The 19,413-nt window shown below is 54.9% G+C and overlaps 1 protein-coding gene across 2 annotated transcripts in view; it reads left to right on the plus strand.

Annotated features, from left to right (window-relative positions):
* Positions 1-19,413, plus strand: part of COL5A1 (collagen type V alpha 1 chain) — a 159,234-nt gene that overhangs the window by 21,202 nt on the left and 118,619 nt on the right. For both annotated transcript variants that reach the window (XM_057724520.1, XM_057724522.1), the window contains exon 2: positions 18,437-18,604. In XM_057724520.1, coding sequence (XP_057580503.1) covers positions 18,437-18,604 — 168 coding nt within the window. The remainder of the gene's footprint in view (positions 1-18,436; positions 18,605-19,413) is intronic.

The following is a 19,413-nucleotide window of genomic DNA, read 5'->3' on the forward strand; positions in this document are numbered from 1 at the left end:
GAACTAAATGTTCAAGGCCCTTGACACTCTGTGACCTTGGTCTTTGAATGCAGGTTTTAGCTTGGCTAGAGCACCGCATGAGTGGGATGGTGCCGGAGGGTGGGGGTTTATAAGAGATGAGGCTTTGGGTGCCTAAATTCAGTTTAAACTGGCGAAGGTGTATTGCTGTCTTCATCCATCCATCCATCCATCCATCCATCCATCCATCCATCCATCTATCCATCTGTACATCTACCCACCCAGTGTACTCACCCATCCATCCGTCCATCTATCCACCTGTCCATCCATCCATTAATCCACCTATCTGTCTATCCATGCATTTGTCCATCCTCCACCCATCCATTTACTCACCTACCAATCTGCCCATCCATCAGTCCAACTATCCATCCAACCATCTACCCAACTACCCAACTGTCCCCCAACTGTCTGTCATCCAGCCATCCAACCAAGCATTCATCCATCCATCCATCCATCCATCCATCCATCCATCCAACCAAGCAGCCATTCATCCATCCATCCATCCATCCATCCAACAAGCAGCCAGCCATCCATCCATCCATCCATCCATCCATCCATCCATCCATCCAACCAAGCATCCATCTGTCCATCCAAGCATCCATCCATCCATCCAAGCATCCATCCATCCATCCATCCATCCAACCAAGCAGCCATTCATCCATCCACCCATCCATCCGTCCATCTGTCCATCCATCCATCCAACCAAGCATCCCTCCATCCATCCATCCGTCCATCCATCCACACACCCACCCCTGACCCAGATCGTCCAGATCAAAGCTACCCACCACCCACTGGTCCGTACAGTCTTCCATTACAGCTCTGGGTTGCCCCCTCCACCAAACCACTTTTCCTTTTTGCTTCAGGGTGTATGTGACCACCCCCGACTCCCACCCCTTACCTAGGGCTCCTTGAGGGCCAGGAGTGACGGGCTCACTTCAGCTCCTGCAGTGCCTAGCGTGGCAGCAGGCACAGCGAGTCCTCCTCACATTTGTTGGCCCGAACTGAGAGACAGGATAAATAGAGTTGCAGCAGCAGGAGGCAGTGCGGTCGGGTAGCCGTGAGGTACTGGCAGCTTTCTAGGAGTTCAGGAGAGAGGGGATGGCCGTGGCTCTGGAGCTCCTGGGGGTGTGGGAGGTGACCTGGAGCTCCCAGCAGAGGTGAGGCGTGGGCAGCGGCGCGGGACGCCTTTGCATTGGCAGCAACGAGGAAGCTAAGCTCCGTCTTGGGAACGCAGAGGTGGACAGTTCACGTTTCAGGATGTTTGGTTGTCGATCCAGAGAGTCTAGTAATTCTCCAAAGACCTTTGTTAACTTTTCTAGACTATAAAAATACAGCCTACTTATTAAAGCAAATTTGAGAAATATGAAACTCTAAAAATGCCCTTTTCTTTCCTTTTTGTCTTAGTCTGGGCGGCTGTAATAAAATACCGCAGCCTGGGTGGCTTAGAAACAACAGAAGTTTATGTCTCCTAGTTGTGGAGGGTGGGAAGTCCAAGATCAAGATGCCCGCGTGGCTGGGGGAGGACCCTCTTCCTGGTTCACAGCCGGCGCCCTCTCGCCATGTCCTCGCGTGGCGGAAGGGGCGAGGGGGTTCTCTGGCGCCATCATCTTTGGGGGTCGGGATCTCACCCTGTGGATTTTGATGGGGACGCAGGCTTCCCTCACGTTTTCCCCTCCTCGTGGCCGAGCTCATGCGTAGAAATGTGTTGTGTGTGCCTTCCTCGCGGACACGTCCCGTGTCATTCATTACAGACTCCTTGTAAGTGTCTTCACGGCTGCTGACACTCCACGGAGACTTGCCTTGGGATTCACGTAACTGCTCCTCTCATGTTGGGTCTGGGGCGCTTCCAGTCGTTTGTGTTATAAATAACACTTGGGCGAACACCTTTCTGTGAATCCGATCTGCCTCTCTATTTCCTTAGAGTGGATTCCTAGACACTGACTCACTGCGTCCGAGCACAGGAACGTTGTAAAGCCCTTTTACTGCAGAATTACACTCCAGCCCACGGTGGGCATTTACTGCCCCAGCTACTGTGCCCTGGGCAGCGTTATCCTCAGGTGCTGAACCCGGGGGGACCCCATGTGATAGAACTGGGGTAACCCATCCCCTGTAAGCCAGGCCCTCCCCCGTTTCTGGTCCAGGGAAGCAGCAGGGAGTGGTTGTTTAATGCCTGAGACCTGGCGTGGGCCTGTGGCTCCTCCCAGGTCACTTGGGCCTTCAGGGCACTTGGTTTCCTTGTCTGGAGAATGGAGTGGCACTTCCTACCCCACGGGGTTGTTGGCATAAGCTGGGATATTAATAACAGTTATAATGCATGTGCATTCCAGGTTTTAGACCCCTCCTCTCATGTAGTCAGAAACCTAAGGGCATCTTCTAGAACCAAAGACAGTCAATAGATGCTCAGTCTCCCCTCCCCTCCCCTCGCCTCCCTCTCTTGGGCCACCTGTGCGTTTGTTGAGCACCTGCTGTGGCCGGTGGAGTGGACGGTGATATCGGGCTCCAGCTTGGTAGGCTCTTCTCCCCACCGAGCAGGTCACATCGAATGAGTGAGCTTGGCCTCTGCACTTGAGGCCCAGGGAAGGGTGGGTTCCTGTCTGTGGATCTTCCAGTAGTGGAAGTGGGCTCTGTGTAGCTCTGCACACTTACCCTTCACCCACTGCCTGAGGGTGTGACCGTGACCCCTGGAGAGCCCGCAGCTGTCCACCCCGGTGTTGGGGGGTCCCTGAAATCTGACTCACCACCCCACTGAGTGTGGGGCCCAGAAAATTCAGCCAGAACTGGTGGGTGGTGACTGTGGACGTCGGTTCTGAGTCCCGCCACCTGTATGGAGCGCCTCTCAGGGGAGTTGACAGAGTCCGTGCACAGTTCTGTGTTCATTTTGTGTCCATGTGGCTGGCTTTGAGGCCTAGAGTGTTTTGAAGACTTTTGTAGCTCTAGTGATTGAAACGATGCCTCTGGTCCCAGGGGAAGCACAGTGACATATTTTTCCAAAGGTCAGAGTGACCCAGTGCAATGTGTCCTTCCTTGAATCACATAATTGACTAAAGTCATTTTAGTGCCAAATACACAGAACCTCATAGACACCAGGATCGTCCTGCGGCCGGTGCTCTGAAAGCAGGTGTTTGGGGAGTGGGTGAAGGTGTTGATGGGTCAGACAGTGGCTGTTAATCTGGAACAGGAACTATTCCTTTAACTTCATCTGTCATGTTGTTTGCTTTGTGACATTTAATAGGTGTTAAAACCATCTTCTATTTCTAAAGCTATCTTTTCTAATGAGAATTTCAAGGCAAATCCCAGCTGATGCCAGTGCTGGAAAGATGAAAGAGCCAACAGACACATTTGCTTTTGTTCACACATCAGTGCAAAAGGGCAGGGGCGAGCTGGCCAGGCCTGACCAAGGGGGCCCTGTGAGGACTCCTGGGGTGGGTGGCCCACTTCAAATGTCAGACTCTGGGAAACGTAGACATTCCTGAGAAGTGCAAATGCAGTTTTGTCTTATGAAGACCAGTTAAAGGTTGCCCATTATCTGGTTTGCAAGGCAGAAATAGAGACACAGATGTAGAGAACAAACATATGGACACCAAGTGGGGAAAGCTGGGGGGGGGGGGGTTGGGGGGGTGAATTGGGAGATTGGGATTACCATATATACATTACTAATAAGAAAAAAACATCAACTTGTACGCTTTAAATATATGCAGTTTATTGTATGTCAATTGTATCTCAATAAAAGTTCCTTTTTTTTTTAGCTCTTTATTGGAATATAATTGCTTTACACTCTTGTACCAGATTTGGGGTACACCAAAGTGAATCAGCTGTATTTATATGTATATCCCAGTATCAATAAAAGTTCTTAATGAAAAAAAAAGCTGCCCATTATCAAGGCAAAGACCAGAAGATCTGTGAGTATCTTGCACTTTTAGGTAGGCATGGAGAGAGGACAGTTATTTAGTTATATAATGCCATTTCCTACTGGACATTAATTGGCATTTATTATGCCATTGATTTGTTGTAAAAGCAATACACGTACATTGTAGAATTGTTAAAAGCTACTAGAAAGTATAAAGGAAGTAAAAACCCATCATAGTCCATTACTTGTTTAAACCATGGTGCTGCTGGTGCTGATGCTGTGATGCTTTCTGCTAAGTGCAGCCAAGTAAATTACTCATTGAACATTTTGTTGTATTTATTTTCCAGTATTTTTTCTAGGCCAGCTTTTATACAACTAAGATTACATACTCCTTTGTAATAGTTTTAAATGAAAAATATGAGTAAATCTCTGTAAATGGGGAGTAAAAGGGAACTTCCTCAATTTGATAAAGGATATTCATGTAAAATCCACATACTGAATGCTTTTCCCCCTAAAATTAGGAAAAAAGCAAGGATATCTGCTCTCACCACACCTATTCAATATTATATGGCAATCCTAGCCAGTGCAATAAGGCAAGAAAAGGGAATAAAAGGCATGTAGTTTGGAAAGAAGGAAGTAAAAGTCTTTATTCGAAGACCACATGATTGTCTATGTTAAAAATTATAAGGAATTTACACAAAAGCCTCTAGAACTAATAAGTAAGTTTAGCATGGTCACGGGAATGAGAATCAATATACCAAACTCAGTCCTGTCTAGGTAGTAGAAATGAACACTTAGAAATAGAAACTTAAGCAGCCTTTGCAGTAGCATCAGAAATATGAAATACTTAGAGAAATATTTGACGAAATACTTGAAAATTATAAAACATCACTGATATTAAATAAGATATGAAGAATTCTATAGATATACCATTCATGGACAAAAGCACTTAATATTGTTAAGATATCATTTCCCCTGAAATTGATCCACAGATTCAGTGCAATGCCAATTAAAATCCCAGCAGGCATTTTAAAAATGGATATTGACAAGATGATTCTGAAATTTATGTGGAAATGCAAAGGACCTAAAATAACCAAAACAACTTTGAGAAAGAGAATATTAGAGACCTCATGCTATGTGGTTTTTAGAAACTTTCATACATTATTGGTGGGAATGCAAACTGGTGCAGCCACTTTGGAAAACAGTTTAGCAGGTTTTTATAAAGTTCGTTATACACTTGCTAGAGGGCTCAGCAATTCCACTCCTAGGTATTTACCCAAGAGAGATGAAAACATGTGTCTATACAAAGACATGTATGTGAGTGTTCATTACCATTTATCACCTCAAGCTGGGAATAACCCAAGTGTCTCTCCTCTGGTAGACAGATAAACAAATTGTGACACAGCTGTACGATGGAAGACTGCTGGGCAGTGAGAGAAATGAACACAGAAAACAATGTGGGTACAAAAGCAATAAGTTAAGTCAGAGAAGCAGACACAAAAGACTGTATAGGACATGATACTGTTTATATGACATGCGAGAAAGGCAAAACTGTAGAAACAGAGGAAAAAATGGTGGTTGCCAGAGGCCAGCGGGTGGAAGGAAGGATGTAAGTTTTGACAAACATGTGGTTCTGTAGCCACCACCACAGTCAGGATGCAGGACATTTCCATTACCTCGAAAAGCCCCCCATGGTCCTCTTCCTACCCCCTGGCTAGCTGGATGGGAGACAAAGGAGTCTCGATTTATTTAGATTTTTTTAACTGCTAGTGACATTGAATATTATTTATTTGTTTGCCCCCTCTTGTTTTTAGTTGCAAGAGTTTCATATATATACATACATATGTATATGCATACTTCATATGTGTAATTTGTATTTCTGTGACATGTCCCTCCTCCTCTTTATTGCATGCTACTGTTGTGGTTATTCCTGCATACAATCCACCCCAAAACGTAGTGTCTAACGTTGAAAGCAACCTTTTACTTTAGCAATCTTAGTTTGCTTGTGAGCCTGCACCTGGGGCAGAACACGGCAGAGGTGGTTTGTCTGCTCCTGTGACGTCAGCTTGAGCATCTTGGCTGGGGCTGGACACTTCTAAGGGTCCATTTCTAAGATGATTTTCCCACATGGCTGGCAAGTCAGTCCTGGTTGTTGGCTTGGAGCTTGGCTGGGGCTGTTGGCTGGGGGCCTGGGTTTCTCTTCCCATGGGACCTTCCAAGGGGCTGCTTGGGCTTCCTCACAGCATGGTGTCTGGTTCTAAGGAAGAGTATTCCAGACCCAGGAGGTAGAGACTGTCAGTTTCTTAGAGCCTAGGTCTGTAAGCTAGCACGCTGCACTTCCACCACGTTCTGTGTCACGTAGTCACAGAGCCCACCTCGATTACAGGGCGGGTCATAGATACCATCTCTTCACAGGCACTTGCGCTAAAGCATTTGTGGCCATTTTTAAACTGCCACACTTAAAACATATGCCGTGGTATTTTTTTTATGTTAATAAAATGATGCACATTTTAGGTGGATATATACTTACAACATTTTTCAGGAGAGGTACACAGAGGAGCAGAGCCTCCTGTTCGCCATTCTCCCAATTCTCGGCCCCTTCCCAGGTGTACCCCCTTCACTACTTGGCTGGTGGTGTTCTGGGCATTTTCATGTGCGTTCACCTGGTGCGTCTCCAGGTAACACAGACGCCTCTTATTCTAACCTACGAGGGAAGGTGCTCCGTGAACGTCCTGTGCTTGTTCTTTTCCCTAATGACATGTCTCGGCTGTCTTTCTATGTCAGGCCATCCAGGTCACCCCCTCCTGCAGCCTCTGCAGAGTATTTCACAGATGAGCCTTGTTTATTTAACCAGCTCCAGACCGATAGGCATTATTTACCTTGTTTCCAGTTCTATTACAAACGACACTGCCTTGGATGTCCTTGCATGCACACAGGGCTTTGTGCAGGATTTACCCCCAGAGAGGGGGATGCCAGGTCCACCCACCTGCACATCCTAATTGGAATGCTGCAAAATTGCCTCCCTGCAAAAAAGGTTTCTCTCCCACTGGTGTTTATCTTGAGTCCCCAGAAAGCATGTTCCCTTCGGACGTTGGGTGGTTTCAATGGCTGGTTAGTTGGTTGTTCATTCACTGTGCTGCGTGTCTGGTCTGGGCTAAGCTCTCTCGTCCGCTGTGATGAAGGGTACCACCGTCCCTTCTCTCAGGGAGCTCACTGGCAGGGAAGTGACAGGGCCTCAGGGACTCCTCCTGCCGTCCGGTGCAGGCTGAGGTGGGGAGCTGGGGTGACGCGGAGGAGACACAGGCCCAGCCCAGTGTACGGTGGGCCTCTTGTTCTCCTGGGGCTTCATTAAGCGAAGGGGTCCCCTGTGGCCACCACTTTGACTTGTCATCATAACTCTCTAGGCGGGAAGGAGCCTGGAAATCCAGCTTTTTCAGGGCTGTTAATTCCAGCTACCACGCGCGGCTTCCCAGGAGAGGCAGGAGGCCCGGGGTGGCGGAGGTGCTGTTGGTTTGGGGTGTGCTAGCACTGGTTCCATCGTGGGTGTCACTGTCCCTACTCCTGGGTCCTGACGGCCCCACGAACAGGTGCAGGAAGCCCAGGATCGCCCGGGGGGAACCCACCAGCAGCAAAGGCACAGGTGAGCGCAGCTAGGGCCTGGCCTGGCCTCTGCCATGATGGGAGGGTGAGTCCAGAAATGGGCTGGACCGTCCCCACGTGCCGAGGCCCAGTAGCCCTCATAGAGCATCGCTGAATGAATGAAGCCTGCGCGGCAGCTCAGGCCAGCCTCAGGGATGGGTCCTGCTGGTCCCTCTCATGACTCCATCTGGGAGTCTGATCTGCAACTGGTGCGGCTCTGTGATTGGCCTGTGCCCGCCTCCCAACTCAGCACGGCTCCCCGGGTGCCGGGCCTGGGCGAGGCTCTGGATGCAGAGGGCCCTCTGCCAGTGTGACCCCAGATGGCCCGCTGGCAGCCAACCCTCCCTCTGGCCTCCTGGAAGCAGGTGGGGCCATGCGGAGCCTGCCCGAGCAAACGCAGCCAACCCCAGCACGTGGAATCTGGCGCCGGGGGCCATCCCCCCCCTTTCCTCCAGAACAAGGAGATACATTACCTCTGAGGAAACTGAGATTAATCATCTGGTTCCCCATCACGCCTGCGGGCTCAGCTCCTGGACCAGCTCCTGCTGGCAGGGCTGGGGTGCGCACGGCCCAGCCCGTGCTGCCCCGCGCCGTCGTTGGCAGTTGGATGCAGGGTTGACGTCCGTGGCCTTGTCTGTTCTGTTCATACCCTTTGAGGATTTATGGGGCAGAGGGACATATATATTCACACGCTTTTATAAAGGTGGTGGAAAGCAGGGATGACCAACGAGAGAAAGAGGTGCTGAGTAAACGCAGGGAGACACTGGACATGTCCGTTCTTCTTAGGGCCCCTGTCCCTCAGCTGTGACATTTCCTCCCAGTTTGCAGGGTAGAGTCTTCATCTGGTCTGCAGTACCTGCAGCCACCAGGATGGTGGGAACTGCTCTGTGTGGCCCGGCTCCATCCCGCGTGGATGTCCCTGTGCTGCCCTGCTGGGTCGGGGAGCATCTGAGCCTGAAATGTTCCTTGGTCCTTGCGTGGCCCCAGACTCCCAGGGGGGCCTCTGTCAGCCCCTGGTAGCCCCATCTTCCTCTCTGCTTCTGCTGCAGGACTCCTTCCCAAGGGCTCTGCAGGTCACCTGGCCCTTGAGCGAGTCCTCGCGGGCGGCATGACTTACTTCCAAGGAACCGTGTGTGTGCTGAGAGGTGGCCAGCCTGGATGGTAGGTGCCCTCAGGCTGGATGGTGGCACGTACATTCTTTTGAACCCCACAGAGGCACCACCAGCATCTGGGCTTAGTGTGCGATGATGTGGAGGTGCCAGGTGTGCAAACACTAGGGTCAGCCTTAAGGAGAAGTGGAATATGGGCCGTCCCAACCTGGGGGAGCAAGTTTCTAGATGTGTCCCATCTCTGAATGTGTGGATGGGGAGTTGCCTCCCCGCTGTGGCCGCTCCCTGGTAACCTTATGTTTATAGGCAGGGCAGTGCCCCCCCAAGCTGACATTTCACCATAAAAGCTCCCAACCATCTGTCAAAAGCCTCTCAGAGCTCTGGACGTTTTGGCCAGGAGAGGAGAGCCGTTGGGCTGGCAGAGGACAAGACATGGAATGGTCAACAATGAGACCCTATTCCCAGGTGTGGCACCTTACGCCAGCCCCCTGCTGCTGGTGGCGGCTGCGTGGCAAGTCCTTTCTGTGGTCTGTTCTGCACTGGAGGACCCGGAGGACCTAGAACACGGAGCACACATGACACATTACCCTTCTCAAGGATGCTGAGTCAGGGTACAGTTTGTCTCTGCTCGGGGAGGAGGTTGCCAGGAAATAAGACACATGCATCACACGGGACTTTACCTCTGTCCCAGAAGTGAGGCCACCAGGGCAGGGAAATGGTCATGTGAATGGTTGGCATCTAAAATCTTTGGGAAGTTAAAGTTTATCAACTGAATCTTCAAGATGATGGCATTCCTTCCCTCCTTCACTCACTCATCCATCCATTTATCCGTGCATTCAGCCATTCATGAAGTCCTGCTTCATTCATCCTTCTTTTGTCATCCTTCTGTCCTTTCTTCCATCTGTCCACCCATCCGTCCTTTCATCCATTCATCCTTCCACATCCATCCATCCATCCATCTATCCTTCCACATCCATCCATTCATCATCCATCCATCCTTCCTTCCATCCATCCATCCATCCATCCATCCCTTCATTCTTCCATTCACTTCATCCCTGTGCCCATGTGTCCATCCTTCAGTGAGGGTTTACTAAGCATCCCATGTGGTACTTTGAAGAGACATAGTGAAAAGGAGAGGACTGTTTCTCTGGGATGCTTTCTCAGTTGATGTTCAGACCAGTGTTTTGATGATGTAGAAAGTAAGACAGGAGAGGCATCCTCTGACCTGTCATCCTGGCGTTAGCCCTGGGTTTTGAGCTTCTCCCCCAGCCCTTGCCTCAGAGGTTGAGGATCTTCTGCCCACCTCAGGCCTTCCCGAGGTCCAGAACCTCTAGAAGGAGCAGGTCCTCTCTGCCCTGGAGTGACCTTGCTCTGCCTCGTCACTGCCGTCATGCTCTCTGCTGGTCACTCCCTGGAAGGAGAATGAGGTCTGCATTGGTTTCTCTGGAGGTGTCACAAGGAGCACCCTGCCTTGTCTCCCCGCCGGGGTGTCAGGGGAGAGGGCACTTTGCGACCAGACTGCTGTTTGCATCCCAGTAAGACCTGGGACAACTCACCTGACCTCTCCCAGCCTGAGACTCCTCGTCTGCCGAGGCAGGTGCCTGCTTGCTGAGCTGTCTGAGTGAGTAAGGGGGAGAGCGCCCCGGGCGCCTAGGCACAGTGGGTGCTCAGGGTCCAGCTGCCCCTCCCCCAGGCCAGGCGCAGATGAGCTAAAGCTGCCACCTGCCAGCCCTGCCCCAGACTCGCGCAGCCATCGTCTTGGTGCTGTCTCCCTGTGGAGTGTCCCTTCCCTTTCACAGGTGGCGACAGGGAGGCCCTGGATGGAACCCACTTTGCCCAAGGCCACGTGGCCTACAAGGGGGTTGGGACAGGGTTGCAGCCGCTGCACCCTAAACCCGGGTGCTGTGTATCGCCCCTGGGGGCGTGGGGGAGGGCGAGTCGGGGGCTCTGCATGGAAGATGACACGCAATGGCTCTGTCTTCTTCGGTAAAAACCCCCCCGGGAGCCCTGCTGGTGGGTCCTCAGCCCTTCTTCAAAAACGGAAAAATGGACCAGAGGCAAGTGACAAGCGCACTGTCACCAAGCCCCATGGGCCCGAGCTGGGCTCGTTGGCGGCCGTTCCTCATCCCCAGGAAGTGACGGAGATGCACAGGAGGTCAGGGATGGTGTGAGGCCGGTGGGGTTTGAGCAGGGGATGGAGGGGCTCCCTGCCGGGCAGGTCCCTCACGTTCATTCCTGCTGGAGACCGCAGCGCAGGGCGGGCAGAGCCAGGCTCGAGTCCAGCGCTTCTGCCCTCCGGTCCTCCGCTCTCTGATCTGCTGAGCCTGAGAGGCCTCCAGACGGCCCCCTGGCTGGAGCAGGGCAGGTGCGCTGGGCACGGCCCGGCCCGGGGATGGTGCTCTCGGGCATCAAGTAATGCGTGGCATTGATGAGGAGGTGGCCGGGGAGAGCGGGACCCGCTGAAAGGCTGGGTCAGAGGCCAGGGTGAAGGTGGGCCTGGATGCAGGGCAGAGGACTGGGAAGTTCTAGGGAACAGTGCCCCCGAGGAGAGCTAAGCGCGGTGGTTTCTGTCGGCACAGGAGCCTGTGAGCCTGCGGCCACGGCCCGAGTTCCCCGGAGCTGGGCTCAGGCCTCTGCCCCCCGTGACATCCCTGGGTAAGTGGCTCCAGGGGACGGTCCAGGAGGGGATGGCCGCCCAGTGTCCTGCCTGCTCTGCCCCTGGGCCTGCAGCCCATTTTCCGCCTCTGCCCCTTTGCTTTGTTCCCACAGTTGGGTCATTGAAGAAGAATTTCAGTCGGAGCCTCCAAAGCGGCCTGTTTGTTTTCCAACCTGCTGGGCTGACCTCCCGATGGGGCCGCGTGCTTCGTGCTGGGGCCTCGCAGGGAGAGCTGCTGGGGAGGGGCCTCGGCCCCGGACTGGGGGGGCCTCTGTGCTCCCCCCCACCCCGCACCCCCCCTTCGCTGTAAGAGCTGTGGCTCTTTTTGCTTCCAGGAAGTGTAAGATGGGATCTAGCAGGGACAGCAGGAAGGACAGGTGTGTTTCCAGGGTGGCCCTGCCGGGTGCCCCGCAAATGCGACACAGATGCTCCCTTTGGTGGCAATTACTGTGAGAGTTGGCCGGGCGCCAGGGTTTCAGCAGGGACACGCCAGGCCGGGCCCCTGTCCGGAGGCTCGCAGCCCAGGAAGGCAGAGCCGTCTCATGAAGGGAATTAGATGTATTTATACTTAGGGGACAACACAGGCAGCGAGGGCAACGGGGCGGCGGTATCAGGGCCCGTCACCGGCCCTGTCTTTCTTCTGCTGGTGCCGAGTGGAAGGAAGTTCAGAACTGGGGTGGATCAGAAGCTGCGGGCGGCTCTGCACCAGCTTCTGTGGGATCTGGAGGTGGCCACGCCCCTTCCCCACACAGCTCCTCTTTCAGAAGAAAGGTCGTCAGTCTGGGTGTTATTTATGACCCCTTTAGCTCTGAAATTAGATCGTTCAGAGAATTTTGAAGACATAATGACATTGACCTTGGAGTGAACAAAAGCCTCCTCTCTGCTCCCCTCCCCCATCAGCCCCCCATCCCGTGTGTCCGGCTCACTCTCCTCCAGCAGCCCTCAGACACTGGCCAGACATGGCCTTGAGCTCAGGGTCCAGAGGGCTCAGCGCGGCAGGTGTCGCGCTGTGCCCTCTGGAGGACGGGCCACGGAGCTCCAGGGCCGGGGAGGCCTGGGGAGTCCAGCGAGGCTACGGAGTCCATGCAGGAGGGGTTAGCATCGCTCCCCCTAAGGTGCCGGGACTCCAGCCGGCCTCACTTTACCCAGCAGCGCTGCCTGGAACCCGGGCTGCGGGGTGTCCTGTGCGTGTGTCACCAGGGCCGTGGCTTTCCCAGGCCAGCAAAGGCAGGTGTGGGGTGGGGGCTGTTCAGGCTGCGGGGGGCACATAGGGGGCTGAGGACGAGGTTGCCTCCTGATGGGGCTCGGTCCCCAGGCACCTGGTGAAAAGCCCTCAGGCAAGTACATCATGGACTCCTGCGCGAGCCTCTAGGACGGAGGGGACAGGGACCAAACACACAGTCTGGCGTGTCTTACCCACAGCACGTGTTGAAGAATATTTACAGCTTATTGGGGGAAAAGCAAAAATAGGAGTGGGACTCGAGCAGGAGCGGCTGCGAGCCCTCGCCTGCTCCGCGCGGGAGGCCTGACGCGCGGGGCCTCGGCCCAGCTCCTCCCAGCAGGCGGAACCGCCCTGGGTCCCCTGCTTGCGGCTCTGTGTCGCTCCGAGAGTTAAGCCCAGTGTGACATGGTGACAGCACATCAGGGTGAGGTGGCAGCAGTGTTCAGGTTGTCGTGTCCCCTGCCCCGCCTGCCACATGTAAGAGCTGAGGGTCCGCTCACTCAGTCATTCAGCAAACGCGGCCGAGCGCCTGCAGCAGCTCCTGCACGGCTGGGACTAAGCTCCACCCCCGTTGGTGGCTCCGCCCCCTGCCCCCTGCCCCCCACTGTTCTGGTGTTCCCCACTGAGACCCTGGGGTGAATCATTAAACCACGGAAATGCACCCCTCCCCCAAGGCCTGGGGGCTCAGGTGGGTCTTTACGGCTGAGTCACTTTTGGTCTGGAGCAGCCCCTCCCTCCCCTGCTGCATCAGGCTCGAGGCCTGAGATGTGGCGCTGATGTCCGTGTGTGCGGAGGGCAGGGCCACCCCCACTCCAAGCATTCCCCTGCCCTGGGGCTGGCAGAACACTGGTGGGGTGGCAGCACCCGGTTGGAACATCCTGATACCATTCTGGGGACACATCCTTCGTAGCTCAGGGTGGTGACCCAAGCCTCGGCCTGCTTCCTCTCCTCCACCTGCTCCTGAAAGCAGAGGAGCGTTCTTCCGTGAGGGGTTCCCCTTGCCAAGGAGGAGCCGCTGAGCCTGAGACGAACCCTCAAGCCTGGGCGGGCTGGCGCCCTGGCCCCAGAGGCCCCTTCCTTGCTCTGAGCACAGTGGACGGGTGTCCAGAGGCCAGCTGACCATCAGGAACCAATTTAATTTCCTGCTAATAGCAGTTGCCTGAGTCCGTCTGCTCTCCTAGGTGCTGGATGCCCGCACCAACCCCTGGCAGCTCTGCTGGTTCCGGGCAGGGGATCGGGGCGTTGGGCAGGCGTAGCGACGCTGTCGCGGGTTGTGTCCCCGGCTGGCTGGCTGCTGGAGCTTGATTCTTCTCAGCAGGGCTGCGTGCCGTGTCCTCCAGGCTCACCGGTGTGGTTTTAGTCCTGCCATCTCTGGCCCCACACTCCGGGTCACAGTGGCCCTCTGGTGGTCCAGGTCTTGAGTGCTCTGGGCATGCAGCACGCTGCAGTCACTCTGCGTGGCCGCTTCAGCATCTCGTGTCCTGCGGCTGTGAGATGAGGGCCAGCAGGACCCTGGGTGACACGGCACTCTCTTATTCCGTTACTCTGGGTCCAGAGGGGCACAGGGTGGTTGCCTTTTGGGGGTGATTGTGGAAATGCCTTTTGGGGGAGGCAAAGAGGTCACCTTTGTGTGGTTGGTGGAGACATTGCCATTGGCAGTTGAAATGTTTGACTACTTAGCTGGCCAGCTGTAAAATTTGCTTCTGGAACATATACCTCCTGATTCGCACCGTTCACGTATGTACTACTTGTTCATCCGTCCGCCCGTCCATCCATCCGTCCATCCATGCATCCATCCATCTGTCCATCCATCCGTCCATCCATCCCTCCATCCATCCACCCATCTGTCCATCCATTCGTCTATCCATCCATCTGTCCATCCATCCATCCCCACTTCTATATACATATTTTTTATTGAAGTGTAGTTGATTTACAGTGTTGTGTTAGGTTCAGGTGTATAGCCTACACGTCTATATTTGAGCTCCTCCTTTGTGCCAGTGCTTCTCGGGGCCTTCATGCTACCTTTCTGGCATAGGGCAACTGAAACTCAACTTTACATTTCCAAATCCTTTGTCAGGTGTTCCTCCTTTCTGCCTTAAACCTGACTTCAATGGCGTCCATTCCTTTACAGGTCTGGGGCTGTAACACCTGGTTACATCTACGTGGCCTCAGGCAGGCTCAGTGCACAAGCAGAAGGGGAGCAGGCTACTGTAGAGGAAAGAGACCAAGGGCAGGGATCAGGGGCTTCCACAGCCCCTGGCAGAGCTTGAGTGGTGCGGTCCTCAGGCCCCCACTCACGGTCACACCACCATAGTGAGTGGGCACCCGGACTTCAAGAAGTCACTGCTGCAGATGTCAATGGTCACCATGACCCGGTCCCTGGTCCTGGCATGTGGGCCCAGACCCTGCAGGAAGAGAGTCTGTCTCACATTGCGGCTCCTCTCCGAGTGTGGAACATAATTTGCCTCCAGGCCTTCCTGCAGAGGACTCTGGGAGATGTAGTTTTCAGCCCCCCAGGATCCTCGAAGCAGGAAGGCACCAGAAGAGCCTGAGTGAGCCCAGGCTGGGCGCCCGCCGCTCCAGGGGCTCCCACCACAGTGGTGATCACGGTCACGGCCAGAGTTACGTGGATGCCACCAGGCTGTTTCCACGAGCCCTTGGAGCTGCCGTGTTTGCATCACCCGTGGTTCTCAGGCACAGAGGAGCCCCGGTCGGGTGCATGGGCTGCAGGGTCAGTTCCTTTTCTGTCTTCCCCACACCATTGGATGCACAGCGGTCCCCAGGGAGCCCGGGGTGGGATGTTCTTGGCGGGAGGAGGAGCCGGGAGAAGGGCTCTGGGTGTCGAGCTCCCGGGTCCCGGAAACTGTGCTGGGCTCTTTGCTGCTGTAGCTTCTCTCATTGGCCTCCAGGGAGGTCGTGGCTCCGAGATGGTCTCCCTGGGTGGGGTGGTGCTGGGCTGAAGCCCATGTCCGCTGATCCCCACAGCCGGCACCGTCTCCCAGCGGGATCCTCACCCTGATAGAGAAACTGAGGCTCCTGGTTCAAAGGGCGGTGGGGGGTGTCCTCTGACCTCACCAGGGAGGAGAGCCCCCGGGGGCTGTCCTGCTGTAGTCCTCTCAGGCCCTCGCCATATCTTTTATAAAATGAAAAAAATAAAAACAACAAAAACCTTTTTTAGCTCTGGCACAAGCAGGAGGGGTGGCATTGGGCCTGGAAAGGTCAGCGGCCTTTTCTACTTGTTGCAACCGAGGTCCATAAATGTGGCCCAGCAGGCTTCTGGAAAACAGCTCTCCCCGCCGGCCACGGAGGAAGCAGGTCCACAAGCCTGTGCATCTGGGAAGAGCATCACGGCTGTTGGAATGTGAGTCCCAGACACCCAGCCTGGATCTGTGATGCCTCTCCTGGCCACGGCCGACCTTGGAGCCGAATCTCAGGGATGAGCCAGAGCTCGGCTGTGTCACAGGGCAGGTGATCCGGCGGCTGGCACGGCCGTCTCTTCCCACGCGCCGAGTCCAGGCCCGGGGCTGTGCTGGCACCTGTGCCTGGCTCTGCTTCTGATGTCAAGTGGACAAGCACCAGATGGGGTTGGGGCAGGAAGGGTCACCGGTGACAAGAGCTTCGGAGGTGCCACCAGTGTGCACAGGGCTGACCCCCCTGTGTGGAGGCAGAGCTCTGGGCAGGAGTTTGGAGCCACCCGGGAAAATCACAGCAGCCACGAGAAGCAGTGACTCCACTCGTGGCAGATGCCAGCCTGGACCAAGGGTGTCCTGGGCTCCCACCATGCCTCTCCCTCTGCAGAGGTGGGAAGTCCTCATTCCCCAGGTTTCTGGTCCCTTGATCAAAGTGACAGAGCTGTGCTGCAAAGCTGAGTTGTAGAAATGACACCACTAGAACAGGGGCCCTCAGAACCCTGGAATCTGGGTAATATGGTGCCTTGCAGGGAACTGTGGACGGGCTGGGGGGTGGTGCGTGCTTAGTGATGAGAGCAGCTTCAATTCCCTTCCACTGTGGTTCCCCCCAGAGCCTGGCCCAGCCTGCTGTCCTCCCTCACGCCCAGCTTCTCACGCTGGGGGTGGCCTGCAGGGCGCCGTCCCCACCTCCCTCAGGCACCGTCCACCATGCCTGCGCTAAACGCCCTGGCGGCACCTTTCCCCTTCCCAGCCTCCATCTGGGTGGTTCTCTTGTTTGGGTCTTGCCTGGAGAAGCAGGGAGGCTGCACAGCCACCCGCCGCCCTCCCCCTACGGTCGTGCTGGGTTCCACATGCAGCTGCTTGACTGCAGGATTTCTCAGAACCTGGCCGAGGGGAAAGCGGCCTTGGTGGTCCTTTCTCACCTCCAAACCATCCACCCTTGTTAAAAAGGTGGAACTTTCCTCTTGAGCAAGCCCCAGGCATGTAATGACCCTCTGGGGAGAAAGGCCAGTGAGCCGGGGAACTGAATAGTTAAGGAGGTCCAGAAGGTTGCATCAGCCCCGCTGTTGAACCCAGACGTGGGTGCAGACTTTTAGCAGCAAGTGTCAGAATCTAACCCCAATTGGCATAAACATGATGACAGCTTATTGGTGTGTGTAGATGGGTCTTCTTCAGGCACAGCTTGATCCAGGAGCCCACATCCTCAGACAGGCCCTCCCCCCACCCCACTGGAGAAGGCCACCTATAGCTGCATGTTCATCATCCATGTATGAAGCCAGCAGAGCAGAGAGGGAAAAGCCTCAGGATGGAGCTTCCTTGGCCTGGTCCAGTCACATGCCCAGCCCTGGACCAAGCACCTGGGACAGGGTGGTGCTGTGCTTTGATTGGCCAGGGAGGCTCACATGCCCCAGCATTGGGGGTGTGGCATCTGCACCCACACCCACATGGACAGGCGGGTGCTGGCCACTGGGTTCCCCAAAAGCCCAGGGCAGCACCCCAGCTGCACCATTATCCTGTCACACTGACTCCAGATTTGCGTTTACTTTCTCTACCTGGACTCTTGTTTGTAGTAACATGAGCTGAACTTTCCATATGAAATCGGCTTTGTCTGGTGGGGGCAGGACAGGGAGGGCAGGGCCTATGGATCCGAAGCCTGTGGTCCTCCCAGCCTGGAGATCTGGGGTCTTCGTGATGTGATGAGGGGTGTGCAGGCACGTGCAAGCCATCTCTTGCATCTGTGGGGGACAGTTGAGCTCATCAGAATGCCAGCTTCTCTCCTGCCCTCAGGGGCTGCTCCCTTCTCTGCAGAGCCGTGGAGGGAGGTCAGGAACTCTCCAGAAGGGATGCAGGGACCTGCCTCTCCCTTGCTCTTGGTTCTGTGCTGTCTTGCCCTGTAGGCATCGGTCTTCTGGAGGCAAATGGAAACTGGCTTTATGGGAAAATGACATTTTAATTGGGTGAGGATGGGGCATAAAGTGTGCCAGGGGCAGGCCTGCTGTTCTCAGTGACACCCCGGAGGGGCACAAGCTCCGGCAGTTACGTAACGGATTTCATGGGCTGTCAATCACTCCCGTTTCATAGGACTGCCCTTGGTAAAGCTGCTTCCATCAGCTGTGGGATCTGACACCGCCTTTCAGCTTATGTTTGGGGTGGGTTGTCCGTGACACTAGTGAGAAGAGGTGTCTGGAAGCCCAGGCTTGTACACCACTTAGGGAAAAAAAAGAGCAACGTGCGTGCAGAACAAGGGAGGCTTTGCTCCTGGTGGGTGGCTGCTTGCAGAAACAAGGTCAGGAACCTGGTTCTGCTAAGCTGGCCATGTGCATTTCTGCAAAGTGGGGTGTCCTGCCCTGAGAGCACCGGGTTTCTCAGCTGATGCCTCAGCATCTTCTGAGGGTCAGAGATTGTCCTGGTGCGGGTGGGGGGAGGTGCTAAGGGTTGGTTTCCAGGTCATCTAAACCCTCTGGGTGCTCGTGAGAGGGCAGGCCTGCTCCCTACCTGCCTGTGGCTAACCCTGCACCCCCTTTGTCCTTGCAGCTCAGCCAGCAGATCTCCTGAAGGTTCTAGATTTTCACAACCTGCCTGACGGAATAACCAAGACCACAGGCTTCTGTGCCGCGCGGCGATCCTCCAAAGGCCCGGATGTCGCTTACAGGGTCACAAAAGATGCCCAGCTCAGCGCACCCACCAAGCAGCTGTACCCTGGTAAGAGACGGCGTGTGTGCCCGGCAGGGGTGCGGCTCCACCTTGTGCGCCCAGCCGGGGAGCAGAGCCAGGAGCTGGCAGGGTGCGAGAAACGTGCTTGGTTTTCCAGGAAGGAGCGGGTTTGATGTCAGGATAGTGAAAACACACCCCCAGCACCCCTCACCGTCCACCACCAGAGGTGGGAAGCAGGGCCTCATCTGTTCACACGGCTTCTCCAAGCAGGTGTCTCTCCAGCTGTGGACAGGTTGCCAGGACTCCAGAGGCAAGAAGGAGATACGTGGTTCCCGGGTGATGGGGTTAAGAGAAACCCTGGGGTCACGGGAAAGGAAACGCTTCCAGACAGAAGCTTAATTGGGGGTGAGGGCGTTCAGAGGCACACGAATCAATCATCATGGCCCCCAGCAAGAGAGTGCAGGCTTTTCATGAGAATCGGTTGCCAAGTGTCACATCGCTGCTCTTAATTACGTACCCAGAGAGGGAGGCGACGTTCGCTGCTGGGATGCAGCATCCGAGGGGTCCCCGAGTCCCCTCCTCCATCCTCGGGGCCTGTCTGGACCGGCTATCGAGGCCTGTGATTGATAACCTTTCCCCGCACCTCAAAGGAGCACTTCTTCCTGATTCAGATCAGAAAGGGCCCCGGGGACCTTGGGCAGATGGACTCACCTCGGGAGGTGTTTTGTAAGCATTGGAAGACCGTGCATCGGCTTTTTGGTGACTGCACGCACCCCAGACACTGAACCCCAAGTCGGGCGATCTTTCTGACAAGTCTGTTTTGTCATGTCCTCTCTGGCTCCCAGGAGGACGCACTC

Source organism: Hippopotamus amphibius, chromosome 2 (genome assembly GCF_030028045.1).
Source record: "Hippopotamus amphibius kiboko isolate mHipAmp2 chromosome 2, mHipAmp2.hap2, whole genome shotgun sequence".
In the NCBI taxonomy this organism is placed as follows: domain Eukaryota; kingdom Metazoa; phylum Chordata; class Mammalia; order Artiodactyla; family Hippopotamidae; genus Hippopotamus; species Hippopotamus amphibius.